The 20,639-nt window shown below is 52.3% G+C and overlaps 1 protein-coding gene across 1 annotated transcript; it reads right to left on the bottom strand.

The window, feature by feature from the left end:
• Positions 6,485-9,550, bottom strand: LOC110259673. Its single transcript, XM_021085169.1, has 4 exons — positions 9,439-9,550; positions 9,262-9,361; positions 7,894-8,541; positions 6,485-7,396 (listed from the first exon to the last, which is right to left on the bottom strand). Exons 1-4 carry the CDS (start codon positions 9,548-9,550, stop codon positions 7,228-7,230), a joined length of 1,029 nt encoding a protein of 342 aa, XP_020940828.1. The 3' UTR covers positions 6,485-7,227.

Below are 20,639 nucleotides of genomic sequence, written 5' to 3'. Positions count from 1 at the left end.
AGAGGCAAAGGCCCAGCCTCTGCCCCGAGCTTTCTGTGTGGCAGCAGCCCCCACTCCACGCCCTCAGCGCTGTCCTGTGTCAGGAGGGACCGGGCTCTTCCAGCTGCCCTAGGGGACTGGTCTTGGAGCAAAGGGTGGGCCCGGGGAACCCTGTCTCTGGGGAGCTGCTCTGGGGCTAGTCCCACCCTGGGGCTGTCCCCCGGGCGTGCGTGGGGTCGTCTAGCCAGGACCAGAGGCCCTCCGTGTCTGGCTCCCACCTCGGGCCGCCCAGGCCAGCGTCGCCCGGCACAATGCGTTCCTTGTGAAGCCAGGGCGCCTGCGGGGACACCAGGCCCAGCCAAGCCTGTGGTCAGTGCTGGCTGTGGCCTGGCCCGCCCACCCCTTCCTGCGGGGGCCTCGGTGCCAGGGAGGAGGCCCCGAGGACAATGTCCTGCTCTGTTCTTGGCCCAGGAGGGGTGGCGAGGCCAGCCGCACCTCGCATGGGCTCACCCGCGCTACCTGGCACCTTGGGCCTCAGAGGAAGCCCAGACACCCCGGCCTGTCACCCTCCCAGCTCTCAGACAGGCTGCAACTCGCAGGTCAGGAGTCAGGGCCAAACTAACCTCAGGGACCCTGGGGCTGGGGGCAAGGGCCCCAGAGACCACCCCAGTCAGTGAGGCTCCCTCCGCTCAGCCCCTTTGACTGGAACGCGGGCTCGTTTGGTGAATGAGGAGAGGAGCTCAGAGAGGCTGGGCAGCTTGCCTCAGGTCACACAGCTGGGAAGCAGGAGGTGGAGGGACTCAGAATCTGCCTCCGAGCCCCGAGTCCATAGCCTTAACCACGGCACCCAACTGCCCTGTGCCAACCCTGACGCCACCATGAGCCCAAGGGGTCCGGGTGCCCTGCACAGATGTCAGTCAGTACACACACACACACACACACACACGGACGCAGATGCACACGCACGCACACACGCAATGCACGCAGATGCACACGCAGACACACGTGCACGTGCATGCACACCCACGTACACCAACCCACACATGCACACACGCGCACTTGCACATGAGCACGCACAGACACACATGTACACAGAGGCACGGACATACGTGAGCACGCACAGACACACATGTGGACAGAGGCACAGACACACGTGAGCACGCACACAGACACCAACACACACGCGCACACTGTCCCCGGTGAGGTGCCCCTCCAAGAACAGCCTGGGGCCTCGAGGTGCTCTCCAGGCCCCGCCCTCTCCCGGGGGCGCCTCCAGTCGGTCGGGGTATGGGAGTTGGGGTCCCAGCTCAGGGCCCCCCGTGTGTGCACCGGCGGGGAGGACCTCCTCCCCCAGGCCCCCCAGGGCCTGCGGGCCCCGGGCCAGCCCCGGCTTCCGGAGCTGCCGCCGCCTCGACCGGCCACACATGGTTCCAATCAGCAGCCCGGCGGCTGAATGGTGCCTTTGAGAGCGCGGGCTGCACCTCCTCGCAGGAGCCGCCAGGTGCGCAGCTCTGGGGGGCGAGGAGCGGGGGGCCCTGGGCCAGGGGACAGGCCCGGGGCCGCAGTTAAGAGCCAGGGCCTGTGGTCTGGCAGGGAAGGGAGGGATCCGGCCCTGCCGCCCACGGGCTCCGTGGGGGCAGCTCACAGAGCTCCCGGCCAGGATTCACCCTCCGCGTAAAGGGGAGCAGTAGAGCCCCTCCCGGCCGGAGCCCAGAGCCAGCCCAGCCCGGGGCCCGAACCTTGGACCTAGAGTCCCGCCTGGCAGGGGACCAGGCCAGGGGCTCGCCGGCCCGGTGCAGTGGGAGGAGGGGACCTGAGCACGGAAGGGGGCTGGTCTCCGCTGCCCCTTCTTTGTGTAGGGACGGTCACCTCTGCGGTTCCCTTGGCTCCCTCCACACCTCAAAGGGCCTCGTCAGGAAGCTTTGGCAGCAGCCCTCGGCTCCATGGAGGAGGCAGACGAGAGAGGCTGGCCGGCCATCCGCCCGATTGAAGGGGGATCTCGGGGCGGGCAGGATGGGAGCCTGAGGCTGGCTGAGCCCTTGCTGGGCGCTCTCTGCATCACAGGCCTCAGCTCGCCTCATTCTCCGCCCGCTGTTCGTCTTCCCATTACACGGAGCAGAACTGACGCCGAAGCCTGAGCAGGCAGGCTGCAGCCACACAGCCTGGGCAGGTAGAACTGGTGGGAGGCTGCCCTTCGCCACTCCAGAGCTGGGGCTCCTGCCATTGCACCCCCGCTGCACGGCCCGCGGCCCAGGACCGCCTCCCCAAGGGGCTCCAGTGCCAGGGCTGCTGGGGGTGGGCAGCGCTCTGTGGCAACCCTGCTCAGACTCCTGCCGCCAGAGCTTCCAGGGGCACAGGTCCTCCTCCCCACCCCCTGCCAGTGCCTGGCACAGCCTGGCACAGAGAAGAGGCTCCTGGGGGCTTGAGAACGGAGGGGCGGTGCACACCTCACCTTGTCTCTTTGCACCAAACCAGGGCGGCCATCCTGTCACCATCAGGAAAGAGGGCAGCTCCCCACCCCTTGGACAAGGCCCCAAGGACCTGGCAAAAGTCTCTAGCTTTGGATTCCCGTCACGGCTCAGCCGTAACAAGCCCAACTGGGATGCATGAGGACACAGGTTTGATCCCTGGCCTCACATAGTGGGTTAAGGATCTGGCGTTGCCATGAGCTGTGGTGTAGGTTGCAGACATGGCTTGGATCTGGCGTGGCTGTGGCTGTGGTGTAGGCCAGCAGCTGCAGCTCCAATTCGATCCCTAGCCTGGGAACCTCCATATGCAACAGGTGTAGCCCTAAAATGACAAGGCAGGCCTTGGCCCTCCGTCCTCAGCTCCAGGCTTCGCTCGCGCCTTCCCTGCCTGAACCCTCTGCTTTCCCACCGCGGGTAACTAGTCCTTCAAGGCTCAGCCAAGCCCCCCAGACGCCCCCTGTGCCCCGCTGAGCTCCAGAGCACACCCCACACTTCCCTGGGGCTTCAGGAGGAGAGCCAGGGCCCTGCCGGCTGGTTCACGGGACTGGCCCCAAATCCCGAATCTGTCTCTGGGGAGGAACGACAGGCTTCCTCTCCCGACGGTTGCAGAGGGGACCCTGCCTCCCCTCTTCTAACTCAACTGTCTGAGGCGTCGAGGGGGCTATACTGGTGCAGCTATGCGGGTCATGGGCTGAAGGAGTCATTTCTAGCTCCCAGCCCTTCCGGTGGTTCCTGCGCTCCGGGGAGAGACCATTGGAGGGGGACGGATTTAGGAACCAGCTGTCCCCCCACCCCCGTCGGCTCCATAGACCTGGGCGTCTTCCTCGAGGTGAGGTGGCGCTCACACCTGCCGGGCGCCCCCTTCACTCTGACCCCCGCGCCCTCTGGCGATTGGGGTCCATGAGGGCCTCTGGAGAAAGCAGCCTTGTGGGAAAAGCTCCGGCTGTGCTCGGGGACAAGCCGCAAACATGTTCAAGTGGCTTCACGGACGATGCGAAACCTCTAACGCGTTCCGCGATTAGGTTAAGCGTGGGGCGTTCACAGACCCGAACCCCAGGAGTGTTTCAGAACCAGGAGGCGGTCTGAGAGAAGCAGCAGCAGAGGAGACCCTCGGGCAGACTGCGAAAGAAGGGGGGTGTGCGGAGCAAGGGTGCAGACTGGACGCTGCGAGGCCTGGGCCGAAGGGCAGCCTCGGCGCCCTCAGCCGGGGGACCACGGGCAGGGCACCAACCCCAGAGCCAAGTCGCAGCCTCTGTAAGATGGAGCAGCGCCCCCGCCAAATGCGAGCCCGTGTGATTGGAGACACCCAAGTGTGGGCAGTATCATGGGCGATTTTAGTTTTCTTAGGTTTGCGTATTTGTATTTAAATTCGTTTCTGTACAGAATGTGTATGACTTGTATTCATTTGAAAAATGGACACAAGCAGGACCTCCCCAGGGAGCAGACGGGTGGGACGCGTTCCTGAGTTTGCTGCCAGCCCGTTGTTGAGGCTGTCGCTCAGAACGACGTACTGGTGACATTTTCTGGGAGAAACGGATCGGCCTCTGGTACCTGGAGCTTTCCCTGGTCACACTGGATGCCCGTGGGCTTCAAGCCGCAGCCATGCGCCTACCCCAGTGTCCAAGGTGAGGGATCATTTAAATAAACGCCAACCCAGCTCTGCAGGTGCGTGGGACCCGAGAGCCCTGCCGAGGCGCGGGAAGCGCTGCCCCAGGGACCAGGGCTCGAGGGACACGTGCTGAAGAGTGTGTGACCTTCACGGATTGATGGTGGCAATTCTTTCACAAAACCTTGTGTCATGATAAAAATGGAAATGGCATAATTTGTTGTAGAAGCAAAGCATTTGAGAGCATGGAAAGACGTTGCCCATTTATCACGATTACAAAGAGATTTGCAACACAGAATGCTGGCGTACTCTCATTTCTACAGAAACAGCTGTACACATCCGACGGGAGGGAAGAGCCCTGAAACGGGACTGTCGTTACCCTGGAGGCACGGGATACGGCGTCTTCATTTGCTTCTCCTCGGTCTGTACGTTCTCACTTTTCCACAATGGACATCTTACAACATTTGCTATTAAGAAAAAAAGGTATTTTCTTAAAAGGAAAGATTTGGCCCCAGACTTTGCCCCAAACTTGGTTGACTTTGTCAAACCAAGGCTGCGCCCGTCCGGTGGTCCCCGCCACCCACACAGCCTCCTGGCGCACTGTACCAATTAGAGGGGGACCCAAAGCAGAGCCGAAGCGGAACCATCCACACCAGAGGCAAAGCCCACGAACATCGGGGTAAGCGACTCCAGACTCCAGCCGTGTGGACGGAGCAGGGTGGGGGCGGGGCTGGCCGCGGAGCACGTGGCTCCGCGTCCCGCCTGCGCGAGCCAGGAGGGGAGACTGGGCCGACCAGGCCTGGGTGACGTCACCCTCGAGTGAGAGCGGCGAGGGGCCAGGCATCTTCCGAGTCATCTGTGATCCATGCGCCTTGGCCTCAACGTCCCCGTCTGTAAAATGGGGGGAGAAGAAGGAAGAGACGAGATGCCTTTCTCGGCCCTGTCTCGGCGCGCTGACGGCGTCCATCCACGCACTGCGATGAAAGCCTTAACCACCTGCCTGTGAGAGGCACACACGCCCTGTGATGACATAAGCGTGTGCTCTCATAACGCGTCTGGAATATGACCGACGCAGTAGATTACACCTTAGTGCAGCCCACTCCTCACTCTTACACGTCGATACTTTTAAAGTTCCTCGGATAGCTGGGCTCAGGGAGCTGGTAGAGGCGAACCAGGAAGACGCCAATAGGAAGAGAGATTGGAAGTGCGGCGGAAAAGAGGGAGGGTTTGCAGGTCTGGGGGGGCTCCCCTGGCACCGGGAGCCGTGGCCTTTGTCCAGCCCAGAGGCACACAGACTGGTCAGGGGACGAAGCAAGAAGGCACGCGGATCAAAAGAGCCGGACTCGCCAGTCCCCTCGGCTCCCCAACCCGGCTGTACAATCGAGCTGCTGGGGAGCCACATCGAACACGGTTTCCTGGGCCCTCCCCCAGTTTCTGAATCCGAATCTGGAGTGGCAGGGCCTGGCGTGTGCTTTTGGAAGCTGCGCAGTTGCTTCTGAGGCCAGCAGTGACTATGTCTGGCACAGGCGGGCGACTGGGACCTTCAGGCCTAGAGCCCCGTGTCCGGCCAGAGCGCGGATCTCTCAGGAGTCTCACCTCCTCCTCTGCGCCTGGCCAGCCCCACGCCAAGGAAGGAATCAAACCCCACCGCACACGATATTCAAAATCAGCTCCCAACAGATCAAAGCCCTGAAGGACCTGTCCCATAAGGGCCCAGTATCCAGAACATATAAAGGACTCTTACAACCCAAGGAGAAAAAGACAAACAACCCGATTCGAAAATGGGCAAAGGCGGGCGTTCCCGTTGCAGCTCAGCGGTTCAACTCGGACGCAGGTTCAATCCCTGGCCTCCCTCAGGGGGCTCAGGATCCGGCACTGCCGTGAGCTGAGGTGTAGGTCGCAGACATGGCTCGGATCTAGCGTCCCTGAAAAGACAAAAAAATGGGCAAAGGCTTTGCTGTACAGCAGAAATTAGCACAAGCTTGTAAATCAACTATACGTCAATAAAACTGTTTTTGTTGTTTTTTTTGTTTGTTTTTTGTCTTCTTGCCATTTCTTGGGCTGCACCCGCGGCATATGGAGGTTCCCAGGCCAGGGGTGGAATCGGAGCTGTAGCCACCAGCCTACGCCAGAGCCACAGCAACGTGGGATCCGAGCCGCGTCTGCAACTTACACCACGGCTCACGGCAACGCCGGATCCTTAACCCACTGAGCAAGGGCAGGGATCGAACCCGCAACCGCATGGTTCCTAGTCGGATTCGTTAACCTGCGCCACGACGGGAACTCCCAATGAAACTTTTAAAGGCAAAAAAAGAAGGGGTAAAGTTCTCAAGTAGACATTTTCCTGAAGATGTAAAAGGACCAGCAAACACATGCAGAGACGCTCAGCGTGCTAGGTGCTCAGGGAAAATGTGACTCGGAAACCCACGAGGACGGCTGTATTTTTTAATGGAAAACAGGTTTGGGCAAAAGGATCTGGAGACCTCGGAATCCTCATACTTTGCTGGCAGGAATGCACGTGGGTTCGGCCGCCGTGGCAAACAGTTTGAAGTCCCATTGACGCTACAGCACGGGTGACCTTTGAAAACCTCATGTTTAAATGGGAGAAACCAGACACCAAAGGCCGCATGTTGCAGATTCCACTTATGAGACACGGCCGGAAGCAGCGCCCCTGGAAACCAGCGGATGCAGCATTTGCCTGGGGCTGCGGGGTGGGCGGGGGGGTGGGGAAAGAGCCGCCAGCGCGGGTGGGTTTCTGGTGAGGTTGAATGTTCTGGAGTCCGAGCAGGACAGTGGTGCCGCTGCGGAAGGTACTGAAACCTGCCGTTTCGACACTTCGAAGCGTCATTTCACGGTGTGTGAATTGCATCTCAGTTTTTAAAACGTCACGGGTCCCGGCTCCAGGACAACGGGTTACGGGTCCTAGGATGTCTCTGTGGCGGCGCAGGTTTGATCCCTTGCCCACCGCGGTGGCTTAAGGGTCTGGCGTTGCTGCCGCTGTGGCGTCGTTTGCACGGCGCCTCGGACTCCATCCCCGGCCTGGAAGCTTCCCTATGTTGAGGGTGTGGCCAGTATATACACACGAAGTGAGAGTTGCCTTTAATGCTGTATATGTCTTCTTATTGCGCTAAAACACACGCACACCAAATGTGCCCTTTTAACCCGGTGTAGGCATTACTCGCCTTCACGGTGTTGTTCAACCACCACTTCACGTCTAGCGTTCTCCGCCCTCCCGAGCAGGAGCCTGGACCCTTCAGCAACTTTCCATATCCTCTCGCCCCGCAGCTCCTGCTGGCCGCCAGCCCAGGTGCGGTCCTTATGAGCAGTCCTTTCGAGATATTTCCTGTGAGAGAAATCACACATTTGTCCTGTCGTGTGTCTGCCTGTGTGGTCCAGCCACTCACCGTGGCTCTTCTCTTGCTCTTTGCACACCCCTGCTCAACCTGTCCCTGCCCCCCACTCCTACTCCTGCACCCCCACCCCACCCCCGCCCCCCTACTCCTGCACCCACCCCCACCCCACCTGCACCCCCCACTCCTGCACCCACCCCCACTCCACCTCCACTCCCTACTTCTGCACCCACCCCCGCTGCCCACTCCTGCACCCACCCCCACCCCCCCCCCCCCCCCCCCCCCCCACCCCACCCCTGCCCCCCACTCCTGCACCCACCCCCACCCCACCCCTGCCCCCCACTCCTGCACCCACCCCATCCTCCCACTCCTATTCCTGTACTCCCCACCCCGCCCCCCACTCCTGCACCCGCCCCACCCCACCCCAGCCAGTGATTACTCTGATCCTCAGGTCAGAACGGCCCACGTGCTAGTTTATTAAGGGAAACACCTGCCCTCGCGAGGGCCCTCAGCCCGAGGGCTGTTCCGGGGGGTGCCCAGCTGCCGGTTCCTTGGGAGCTGATGAGCCCGGCTGACGTCACTTCCCCGTAAAGAGCAGCCTCCTTCCTCCCTGGCTGCCCTGCTCTGACTCCCGGCTCTCTTGGCGGTGGGGTGCTGCTCCAGGCCCCTTTGTTCTGGACGGGAAGGAGCCCCGAGATATAAGCCATCGAAAAAGCCATGGGTACCTCTGTGGCTGTTGGCAGGCTCTTTCTTCCACCTGGAGGCCGAGGCGCTCCAGCTGGCTGGGGTGCAGCCCCGCGGTGGGCGAGCGCAACCCCCAGGAGCGCCGCGGTGTCGGGTCACACAGACGAGGCTGGAACGTTGCGGGAGTGAGGCCCAGGGTGGCCTCCGCTGCCCGTGGGGCCCTGTGGCAGGGCCCCCGTGAGAGGTGCCTCCCTTCCGACCTGTGGATAACGCCCCGTCAGCCTCAGAGCTTTTCACTCTAAACCGCTCCGCCCCGTGCCTGCCCGTGCCTGCGGCTTGCCTGGCAGCAGGAGGAGGACTGGTGGGTGCAGACAGAACCCAAGAACCTGGATTATCTGTGAAGTACTTGGATGGTACCCGGGCGGGTAAGACAGGCACACCCCGACCTGCCGCCCTCCACAATTAGACACAGGCTTGAGCGGTACTGACTCGGGGCAGGCCTGCGACTTGGCCATGGCCAGTTACCCGGAAGGGTTTGGTTGCAGCCGTGGCAGCAGCAACACGAGTTCCCTGGAGCTTCTGGGCCCAGCCACGGAAGGGGGCAGTTAGCCACAGCGCGCGATGGAACAGCAGCTGACCGCGGCCTGCCCTGTGTGGAGGACAAGGGCATCCGGCAGGGCGGAAGGCTGCTGCCAGGGGCACAGCACAGCTGCTGGGGGCCATCAGGACCCCACGGACACAGACGGCAACCGAGGAGCCCAGCCATCCAGTCGCGACGTTCAGGAGTGAGCCTGTAAGGTGGCATTCCCTGGCACGTGCTTGAACCCCGCAGCCTCCCTGCTGCCAGGCTGTGAACGGGCTCCTTAAACAACGGTAGAGACAGGAAACTTGCTCCCTCAACCCACAGACACATCCCGGGAGAAGCCATCCTAGTGCCACCCCCATGTGACCCAGAGGCAACCAGTCACCACAGTCCAAGGTCAGCCGTTGCGCACCCAAGGACCATGCCAACGTTTCGTCAGGACAGTAGCTCACGTCTGCCCTTGTCGCGGGATCTACCACCAGGGGACACACTGTAAATTGGTCCTGGGACTGTCAGGTAAGTGATTCAGTTTGGGTGGGAAATCGAATTAGAAAGGGATGGAGGACTTCCCCCGGCTTCTCCCGGCCCCACCTGAGTCGGCTGCAGCGATCCCTCCAGGCCGCCTCCTGGAGAAGCGCACGGTTGAGCCCGCGGTGTGTCGCTGCGCCTCCGGGGTTCAGTGGTCGGGGTGCTGAGGGTGGGCAGGTGGCGTGGACTGTGGGCCAGGCCACAAACCACAGGCAGGGCTCCTGCCCTCAGCGCTCTTACTGCGGGTGTTCTGCTTAACGGTCGCCGTCTTCTCTGTATTGTGCCTCTTAAACCTCCTACATTTCACCCTGTTCCAAACCACGTTGGGATCCTCTCGCCAGTCTCCTGACATCGCGTGGCAGGGAGGGGATGTGTCATGATTATTGCAGGACGTCAATCACGGAGAACAGGCAGCCGGTGCTCCAACGCACTGAACTTCCCAGTGGCTTTCAGGGAACGTTTGTGAATTCTTTAAAAATTAAAGGGTGCGGGCGGGCGGGGGGGGGGGCGGTGGTGCCGAGTGTGTGATCAGCTCAGGGACAGTCTTGTGGCTGGTTGGTGGCGAGGTCATTGCGAGTCAGCGCCGTCGACCTTCTGGTTCTACTGGGTCTGGGGTCTCCGTGCGTGTCCGCCTATAGGTAGCTTCTTCCACCTGGCGAGAGTTTGAGTGTCTGCAAAACAGCCCGAAGGATTTCACTCAGAACATCATCCACACCCCTCGAGGAGGACCGACGGGCCCTTGACCTTGTTTCATGGCGGAATTATTATTCTTGTCTTACGCGACTGCCTTTGCTTCTGCATTTTCTTACTTTTCTGCTTAAATGTATTTTTGAAACTCAGGAAAGCCTGGGAAGCTGGTTTTCCTACAAAGAGACAGAGGATGTGGAGCAGTCTGTCCCAGGAAGGCTCCGCTGAGCCCCGCTTGGTGACCGTTCCGTCTGATGGGAGGGGGTCTGCAGACTGGGTGACACGGCGGCCTCACTACAGAGTGAGTTTGACTGCGGGTCTAGATCCAGAGGCCCGTGTCAGCCTCCTCGAACTCCATGAAAAACGGACGGACAGATAGGGCTCCAAAGATTGCCCCCCTCTGGAGTTCCCATCATGGCGCAGTGGTTAACGAATCCGACTAGGAATGATGAGGTTGCGGGTTCGGTCCCTGCCCTTGCTCAATGGGTTAACGATCCGGCGTTGCCGTGAGCTGTGGTGTAGGTTGCAGACGCGGCTCGGATCCTGCGTTGCTGTGACTCTGGCGTAGGCCGGTGGCTACAGCTCCGATTGGACCCCTAGCCTGGGAATCTCCATATGCCGCGGGAGCGGCCCAAGAGCAAGAAATAGCAAAAAGACCAAAAAAAAAAAAAAAAAGATTGCCCGCCTCTTGGACTCTGGAGACTGCTGCCTCTGTTGCCTGTGCTGCGTTTGTGGACTCTGGTTGCGGGGTGCCTCTGCATACCTGGCCTCGGGGACACAGTGGAGGAGGCGAGAGCCCAGACGAAAGGGAAGGGCGGGGCGGGGCCCGTGGGTATGGAGTGTGCGGTCGGGCCTCTCAGGATGGCTGTTCTCTTGCTCTGCTTACACCCCTGCTCCGCCAGCCCCCGCGTCCCTATACCTCCTCCTGCACCCGCCCTGTCCCAGCTACGACGGCGCCAATCCTCAGGCCAGAAGGGCCCCCCCACGCGCGAGTTGATTCGGGGGAAACACCTGCCCTCGCGAGGGTCCTCGGCCTGAGGGGCTGGGGGGGGGGGGGCAGCTGGTTTCCTTGGGAACGGATGAGCCCGGCTGACGCCACGTCCCCCATGAAGAGCAGCCTCCTTGCCCCAGTGGCAAACCTGCTGCCCCGTCCTGCCCGCCGAGGGCTGTACAGGGGAGGTGTCACTCCTTGACCCTTGGTTTTGGAGGATCCCTTGCCCACAAAATCCTTTTTCTCTGTCGCTGTGTCCCGGCTTTTGCTGTGGTCTCCAGGCTGGGCAACCACAAGGCTTGCAGGCCGGTGGGGTCAAACCCAGTATAATGTTTGCAAGGTTAATTCCTTGTGAAACACGGCCCAGAACGTCACTCCTTTGTTGGGTGTGTCGCCGGATGTACGGACAACATTTTATGTATCCGTCCTTCCCGTGATGGACACGCGGGTTGGTCTCAGCTTTCACTGCTGTGAAAACTGTTGAACTCTCCGAGGAGCTAGTGGCCGTCGAAGCTGTACCATTTTACAGAACCACCAGTGATGTGGAAACATTCGAACCCTCATACATCTTCACCACAACTTACTTGGCATTTTGAAAGAATTATGGCCATCCTAGCGTGTGTGTAGTTGTTTTGCTTTGCGTGTCCCTGGTGACTATTGATGTTGGGCAGATCGTCACGTGCTGTTGGCCACGCGTGTGTCTCCTTTGGAGAAAGGTCTGTTCGAGTTTTCTGCCCATGTTTAAATTGAGTTTTGGAGTTCTTTAAGTGTTTTGGAAATTTAACCCTAGAAGACAGAGGTTTGGAAACACTTCCGGACATTCTCTAGGCTGTATTTTCACTCTCGATGGTGTCCTTTGCGCAGAAGTTTTTAATTTTAACAAAGACCCACCTACCTATTCACCGTTTTCAGTGACGGTGGTATCATGTTTAAGAAACCATTGCCTTGGAGTTCCCGTCGTGGCGCAGTGGTTAACGAATCCGACTAGGAACCATGAGGTTGCGGGTTCGATCCCTGGCCTTGCTCAGTGGGTTAAGGATCCGGCGTTGCCGTGAGCTGTGGAGTAGGTCGCAGACGTGGCTCGGATCCCACGTTGCTGTGGCTCTGGCGTAGGCCGGTGGCTACAGCTCCGATTCGACCCCTAGCCTGGGAACCTCCATATGCCGCAGGAGAGGCCCAAGAAATAGCAACAACAGCAACAACAACGACAAAAGACAAAAAAAAAAAAAAAAAAAAAAAAGAAACCATTGCCAAGTCCAAGGTCATGGAGATGGGTACCTATGTTTTCTTTAGAGTGCTGCGGCTTGGCTCTAAAATGTACATCTTTTGATGCATCTCAAGTTATTTTTACACGCAGCATGAGGTGAAGTCCAAACGCAAGCTTTAGCATGTGACGGCCAAGCTTTGCTGTGCCGTTGAAAGAAAGTGACTGCAGTTGATGTACACTGTTCTGCCGATTTCTGCTGTCCAGCAAAGCGACCCGGTCATGCATCTCTTTCTCATGGTCATCTTTCATCATGTTCCGTCACAAGTGATTGGACAAAGTTCCCTATGTTGTACAGCAGGCCTTCATTGTCTATCGATTCTAAATGCAAAAGTTGGCAAACTCCCAGTCCAACCCACTCCCTCCCTCTCCCCCATCCCCCTTGGCAACCACAAGCCTGCTGTCCATTGTGAGTCTGTTTCTGTTCCATAGAAAGGCTCGTTTATGTCATATTTTCGATTCCACATATGAGTGATGTCTATGGTATTTTCTTTCTCTTTCTCACTTATTTCACTTAGTATGAGAATCTCTAGTTCCATACATGTTGCTGCAAATGGCATTATCGTGTTCTTTTTTACGGCTGAATAGTATTCCACTGTGTATATGTATCACATCTTCTTAATTCATTCGTTGTCAGTGGACATTTAGGTTGTTTCCATGTCTTGGCTATTGCAAACAGAGCAGCCCTGAACATAGGTATGCATGTATCTTTTTGAATGAAAGTTTTGTCCGGATATAAGCCCAGGGGTGGGATTGCTGGGTCATATGGTAGTTCTATATTTAATTTTTCTGAGGAGCCTCCATACCGTTTTCCATAATGGTATTACCAATTTACATTCCCACCAACAGGGCAAAAGGGTTCTGTATGTCTTCTTTGGAGAAATGTCTGTTTGGGTCTTCTGCCCATTTTTCAGTTGGGTTGTTTTTTTGCCATTGAGTTGTATGAGTTGTTTGTATATTTTTGAGATTAAGCCCTTGTCATTTGTGTTGTTTGCAACTATTTTCTCCCATTCCACAGGCTGTCTTTTCAGGGTTTTTCGGTTTTTGTTTGTTTGTTTGTTTGTTTGTTTTTATGGTTTTCTTGGCTGTGCAAAAGCTTGCAAGATTAGGTCCCATTGGTTTATTTTTGGTTTTGTTTCTATTGCCTTGGGAGGCTGACTTAAGAAAACATTTGTATGGTTGAAGTAAGAGAAAGTTGTGCCTGTGTTCTCTTCCAGGAGTTTGATGGTGTCTAGTCTTATGTTTAAGTCTTTCAAGCCGTTATTTTTTTTTTTTTTTTGTCTTTTTTTGCTATTTCGTGGGCCGCTCCCACGGCATATGGAGGTTCCCAGGCTAGGGGTCGAATCGGAGCTGTAGCCACCGGCCTACGCCAGAGCCACAGCAACGCAGGATCCGAGCCGCGTCTGCAACCTACACCACAGCTCACGGCAACGCCGGATCCTTAACCCACTGAGCAAGGCCAGGGATCGAACCCGCAACCTCATCATTCCTAGTCGGATTCGTTAACTACTGCGCCACGACGGGAACTCCTCAAGCCGTTTTGAGTGTATTTTTGTGCCTGGTGTGAGGGCGTGTTCTGGTTGCATTGACCAATTTTCTCAGCACCACTTACTGAAGAGACTGTTTTCCCATTTTATATTCTTCCTCCTTTGCTGAAGATTAATTGACTATAAGTGTCTGGGTTGATTTTTTTTTTTTTTTTTTTTTTTGCTCTCTATTCTGTTCCATTGGTCTGTCTGTTTTTGTACCAGTACCACACTGTCTGGATGACTGTGGCTTTGTAATGTTGTCTGATGCTTAGTTATGCCTCCTGCTTGTTGTTGCTTTTTTTGTTCCAACTCTGGATTGCTTTGGCAATTCTGGGCCTTTTGTGGTTCGTGTAAATTTTTGGATTGTTTGTTCATATCATGGGTAAAATATCATGGGTAATTTGATAGGGACTGCATTGAATCTGTAGATTTCTTTGGGTAGTATGGCCATTTTAATGATAGTAATTCTTCCAATCCTGGAGCAAGGGATATCTTTCCATTTCTTTGAATCCTCTCTAATTTCCTTGATTGTATAGTTCTCAGCATAAGGTCATTCACCTCCTTGGTCAGGTTTATTCCTAGGTATTTAATTTTTTGGTGTGTGATTCGAAAAGGTTTTTTTCTTTAATATATTCCTTTTCTCATGTTTCATTGTTAGTATACAGAAATGCACGCAATTTCTGAATGTTAATCTTAGATTCTGCTACTTTGCTGAATTTGTTGATCAGTTTGAGTTATTTTTACTGTGTGGGGTCCTTAGGGTTTTCTATATGTATCATGTCAGCTGCATAGAGTGACAATTTTACCTCTTCTCTTCCACTTTGGATGCCTTTTATCTCTTTTGCGTGTCTGATTGCTGTGGCCGGGACTTCCAGTACCATGTTGAATAGCAGTGGTGAGAGTGGGCATCCTTGTCTTCCTCCAAATTTTAGTGGGAAGGCTTTCAGCTTTTCTCCATTGAGTATTTTATTTTCTGTGGGTTTGTCGTAAATGGTTTTTATTATCTTAAGAAATGTTCGTTCCCTCTGTATCCACTTTGGTAAGAGTGTTTATAATGAATGGATGTTGGAGTTTGTCAAAAGCTTTTTCAGCATCTATTGAGATGACCATGTGGTTTTTGACTTTTGTTCCTGTGGTGTGTGGCGTTGATTGATTTGCATCTGTTGAACCATCCTTGTGAACCTGGGATCAATCCCAGTTGGTCGTGGTGTATGACCTTTTTTATACGTTGTTGGATTCTGTGGGCTAGAATTCTGTTGAGAATGTTTGCATCTATTCATCAAAGATATTGGCCTATAATTTTCTTTTTTGGTGGTATCTTTGTCTGGTTTTGGTATTAGGGTGATGGTGGCGTCATAGAATGTCTTTGGGAGTGTTCCTTCTTCTTCAACCTTTGGGAAAAGTTTAGGAGGGTGGGTCTAAGTTCCTCTTGGTATGTTTGGTAAATTTGCCTGTGAGGCCATGTGATCCTGGACTTTTATTTGTAGGGGGTGTTTTTATGACATATTCAACTTCACTTCTAGTGAGTCTGTACAGTTGATCTCTTTCTTCTTGATTCAGTTTTGGCGGTACGTCTCTAGAAAGTTGTCCATTTCTTCTAGGTTGTCAACAATTCTTCATAGTAATCTCTTACGGGTTTTTGTATTTCTGCAGTATCCGTTGTGCTTTCTCCTTTTTCATTTCTGATTGTGTCTATTTGGGTTTTTTCTCTCCTCTTCTTGGTGAGTCTGGCCAGATCTGTCAACTTTGCTTGCCCTTTCAAAGAACCAGCTCTTGGTTTTATTGATTTTTTTTCTATTGTTTTTTAAATCTATTTTATAAATTTCCTCTCTGATCTTTATGATTACCTTCCTTCCGCTGACTTTAGGTTTTGTTTGTTCCTCTTTTTCTAATTTCTTTAGGTGGTAGGTTAAGTTGTTGATTTGACAATTTTCTTCTTTTTGAGGAGGGCCTGTATTGCTATAAACTTCCCGGTAAGCGCTGCTTTTGCGGCATCCCATAGGTTTTGAATGGCCGTGTTTTCATTGTCATTTGTCTCGAGGTATCTTTAAATTTCCCTTTTGATCTCCTCATTGACCCACTGGTTTTTTAGTAGCATGATGTCTAGTCTCCATGTAGTCAGTTTTTTTTTTTTCATTTCTCTTCCAGTGGTTGATTTCTAGTTTCCTGCCACTGTGGACCGAGAAGATGCTTGAAATAATTTCCATGTTCTTAAATTGGTTGAGGTTGATTTGTGCCAGCATGTGGTTAGTTCTTGCTCTTGTTCCATGTGCAATTGAAAAGAATGTATATTCTGGTTTTTTTGGAGGTAGTGTCCTGAAAATATCAGCTAAGCTGACTGTTCTATTGTGTCCTTTAGGGTCTCTGTTGTCTTAGTGGTTTTCTGTCTAGAGGATCTGCCCATTGCTGTGAATGGGATGTAAAAGCGCCCACGGTTGCTGCATTCCCGGCAGTTTCTCCTTCTGTGTCGTCACTGTCTGTTGTAGCCGGCTTCTCCTGTGTTAGGGCACATGTATTGATGAGTGGGATACCCTTTCCTTGAACTGATCTTTTATTGTGAAACAGTGGCTTTCCTTACGGCCTTGGTTTTAAAGTCTATTTTGTCTGATACGAGTCTTTTTTTTTTTTTTTTTTTTTTTTTTTTTTTTAGCTTCAATGAACTTTTTTAGGTATTACATGTCTTTTTTATTTCTTTTTTTTCTTTTTTTTTTTACAGAATAAAATACATACATTTACACACAGTTACATTCACACAGATTATTATAACATGGATCTTAAGAAACAGATTAAGTGACTCCCACTGGAGAAGTGGAATGGAAAATATGCTAAGACAAATAGAAAATTTATTCTATACTTTATCCCAATTTTATGGCTTTCATCTTTACTACTTAGCTTTATCTATTACATTTCAATTTTTCTTTAAAAATTAGCATTATATTAAATTGTTCTATTATGCAACTAAAATTTATAAAGAAGAAAGCCTTATATACCATTAAATATTTTATATAGCATAGTAAAAAGAATAACTTAACTGGTAAGCATAACAAAAATAATACACCTTCTAAAAATAAGTAAAATATAAAATGCATAAGTTGGTTAAAAAACAGTGTAACTATATAAATATGTCCTCACAGTTTGTTCCATCTCATTGATTCCTCAAAAAAGGCATTACACCATTCTAGGTGATGTGATAAGCAAGACATTATAGACTTTACATTGTACCATGGAGAGAAATGGTTATTAATAATACAATTGTAGAACTGTATTGTTTAATTGTACAGTGGCATTATTTAATTATAATTATCATAAGTTCTTTGATGGAGAGGAAATCAGAATCAGATCTAAGAAGACTTCAGCATTCCAAGAATGATGTCAAATGACCCCCTTCATGGTGGATTATGCACTTATTTACTATGAGATGTATTTCTTCTCCAGAGATTCCTTGTTTGTGTATCAATTGTAGATCTTTGGTTTGCAGTTATTCTGATGTTTTGATATAAGAGTCTACATATATGTATATGAGGTTGCTTTAAGTTGTTGGTCTCTTAACTGTAAGTTCATCTCCAGTGTCCCGCATTTGTACCCACCTCTTCTCATGATTTCTGATTTTGGTGGTATAATTGTGCAGGGATGATTTCGTATCTTTACTGTGTATAGACCTTGACTGGTGAGCCTTGCCATTTGTGGAATGTTTGTTTCCTGTTGCTGTCTTGTCTTTTCTGCCTAGAGAAGTTCCTTTACTATTTGTTGTGAGGTTGGTTTAGTGTTGCTGAATTCTCTCAACTTTTGCTTCTCTGTGAAGGTTTTGATTTCTCCTTCAAATCTGAATGAGAGCCCTGCTGGGTAGAGTCATCTTGGTTGGAGGTTTTTTCCTTTCATCACGTGAAGTATATCAGGCCACTCCCTTCTGGCCTGCAGAGTTTCTGCTGAAACATCTGCCGATAACCTTATCGGGGTTCCCTTGTATGTTACCTGTTTCTTTTCCCCAGCTGCTTTCAGTATTTTCTCTTTGTCTTTCATTTTGGGTCTCCTTGGGTTTCCTCCTTGGGTTTATTTTATATGGTACTCGTTGTGCCTCCTGGATTTGAGTGAGTGGTTCCTTTCCCATGTTAGGGAAATTTTCGGCTCTTATCTCTGGGAATATTTTTTCTGTCCCCTTCTCTCTCTCTTCTCCTTCTGGAGCCCCTGTAATACGGATGTTGGTGCGTTTCACATTGTCCCAGAGTTCCCTGAGACTCTCTTCATTTTTTTTTTCAATCTTTTTTCTCTTTTGTGTTCTGCATTCGTAATTTCTTCTAATCTGTCCTCCACCTCGCTTATTCGTTCTTCTGCCTCCCGTATTCTGCTGTTAGCTGCTTCTAGTGTGTTTTTTATTTCCGTTATTGTATTCTGCATCTCTTCTTGTTTAAGTTGTATATCTTGTATCTCTTTGGTCAGTGTTTCCTGTAAGTTATCCATCTTTGCCTCCAGTTTATCTCCAATGTCTTGCATCATCTTCAGCATCGACAGTCTAAAGTCTTTTTCCTGGAGGCTGAGAATCTCCTCATGGCTTAGCTGATTTTCTGGGGTTTTTCCTTTCTCCCTCATCTGAGTTATAGTTCTCTGTCTCTTCATTTTTATAGGTTTTTGGTGTGGTGACCTTTTTACAGATAATAGGGTCATAGCCTCTCTTACTTCTGGTGTCTGCCCCCCTTGTGGCTGAAGTCTGCATGGGGGGCTTGCTGTGGGCTTCCTGATGGGAGGGGCTGGTGCCTGCCCCCTGGTAGGAGGAGCCGATTCTAATCACTCTAGTGGGTGGTGCTTTGTCTCTAGATGGGATTAGAGGTATGTGCCTGGGGGGGGGTGTTCGTCTTTAGGTAGCTGGTTTCCTGAGGGGCGGGGCCGTGATCCCATCTGGATTATTGTTTGCCCTGGGGCTTCTCAGCCCTGCCTGATAGGTGGGGCCAGATTTTCCCCACATGGCCCCCTCCAGAGAAAGGCAGCTGTTGAATATTCCCGAGAGCTTTGCCTTCAATGTCCTTCCCTCACAACAAGCCACATTCACCCCTGTTTTCCCAGGATGTCCTCCAAGAACTGTGGTCAGGTTTGACCCAGATTCCCATGGAGACCTTGTTCTGCCCTGGGACCCAGTGCACGTGAAAGTCCGTGTGCGCCTTTTAAGAGTGGGGTCTCCGTTTCCCCCAGTCCCGTGGAGCTCCCGTGCACAAGCCCCACTGGCCTTCAATGCCAGCTGCTCCAGGGGCTCTTTCTCCCAGGGCCAGATCCCAGCATGTGAGGGTTTGATGTAGGGCTCGGAACTCTCACTCCTGTAGGTGAGTCTCTATGAGCCAGTTAGTTTCCAGTCTGTGGAGCTTCCCACCCGGGAGGTATGGGGTTGTTTATATCACGCAATCGCCCCCTCCTACCTCTTGATGTGGCCTCCTCTTTGTCTTCTGCAGTAGGGTATGGGTTTCCGGTCCATTTGGGTGGAGATTGCGCAGTCTTTAGTTGTGAATTTTGTTGTTTTTAGGAGAGAAGTTGAGCTCCAGTCCCTGATACGAGTCTTATAACTCCCACTTTCCTGTCATTTCCATTCACATGAAATATCTTTTTCCGTCCCCTCACTTTCAATTTACATGTGACCTTGTAGGCACTTATTGTAGATTCTTGTTGTTTTATCCAGTCTTCCACTTTGTCTTTTGATTGGAGCATTCACTCCATTGACATTTAAGATAATTATTGATAAATATGTGTTTATTGGAGTTCCCATCGTGGCGCAGTGGTTAACGAATCCAACAAGGAACCATGAGGTTGCGGGTTCGATCCCTGGCCTTGTTCAGTGGGTTAATGATCCGGCGTTGCCATGAGCTGTGGTGTAGGTCGCAGACGCGGCTCGGATCCCGCGTTGCTGTGGCTCTGGCGTAGGCCGGTGGCTACAGCTCCGATTCGACCCCTAGCCTGGGAACCTCCATATGCTGCGGGAGAGGCCCAAAGAAATAGCAAAAAGACCAAAAAAAAAATGTGTTTATTGCCATTTTAAACCTTGTTTTCCGGTTGAGTCTATGCTTCTCCTTCGTTCCTTTTTTTGGTTGGATGATTGCCTTTTATTTTATGCTCGTGTCCTCTTCTCTTTAGTTCTTGTGAGTGTATTGTTTGGTTTTGATTTCTGGTTGCCCCGTTTGTCAAATATGTTAATCCTTTCCTATGTCTGCTTGCTTTAGCTTGATAGTCATATAGACTCAAACACATTCTGAAGAAAAAGGATCTAGGGAGTTCTTGTTGTGGTGCAGTGGAAATGAATCTGACTAGTAACCATGAGGTTGCAGGTTCGATCCCTGGCCTTGATCAGTGGGTAGAAGATCTGGCATTGCCGTGAGCTGTGGTGTAGGTCGCAGATACAGCTCAGATCTCACATTGCTGTGGCTGTGGTGCAGGACAGCACCTGCAACTCTGGTTTGACCCCTAGCCTGGGAACTTCCAAATGCTGTAGCTGTGGCCCTAAAAACCAAAAACAAAACAAAATAAAATTTAAATTTACAAAAGGCTCTTCTCATTGTCCTCCCCGCATTTCATGATCTTGGTGCCCCTTTTTGCATCTTCATGTTTATCCTTTTGCTGTTCCTTGTGTTTACTGTCACCTTTGCAAATAAGTTTTCTTTCCTTTTAGATGTGTATACTGGCTTATTAAAGTGACTACTTTCCAGCTGTGATTTCCTCCATCCTATATCTTCTTACTTCTTTCCTATTGAGAGGAGACCTTTCAGTAGTTCTTTTAGAATGGCTTTAGTATCGGTGTACTCTTTTAGTTTTTATTCGTTGGAGAAATTCTTGATTTCTCCTATTTTAAATGATAAGCTTGCTGGGTAGAGTATTGTAGGCTGCAAATTTTTCCCTTTCAGAACTTAGAATATGTCTTGTCACTCTCTTTTGGCCTGTAATGTTTCTGTAGAGAAATTAGCTGATAGCCTTATGGGGGTTCCCTTATAATTAA

This window comes from Sus scrofa, chromosome 2 (genome assembly GCF_000003025.6).
Source record: "Sus scrofa isolate TJ Tabasco breed Duroc chromosome 2, Sscrofa11.1, whole genome shotgun sequence".
NCBI classification, from domain to species: domain Eukaryota; kingdom Metazoa; phylum Chordata; class Mammalia; order Artiodactyla; family Suidae; genus Sus; species Sus scrofa.
The sequence above is the reverse complement of the archived record's forward strand: the minus strand, read 5'-3'. Positions and strand labels throughout refer to the sequence as shown.

Bases quoted from the DNA above. Each gene is read 5' to 3' on its own strand.
- LOC110259673 (XM_021085169.1), bottom strand. From the start codon at position 9,550: ATGTCAGGAGACTGGCGAGAGGATCCCAACGTGGTTTGGAACAGGGTG. The intron at 9,362-9,438 runs GTAAGAGCGCTG...GCCCACCCTCAG, and splicing joins CGTTAAGCAGAACACCCGCA to CACCCCGACCACTGAACCCC. The intron at 7,397-7,893 runs GTGTTTCCCTTA...TTTCTCTCACAG, and splicing joins GAGGGCCCTCGCGAGGGCAG to GAAATATCTCGAAAGGACTG.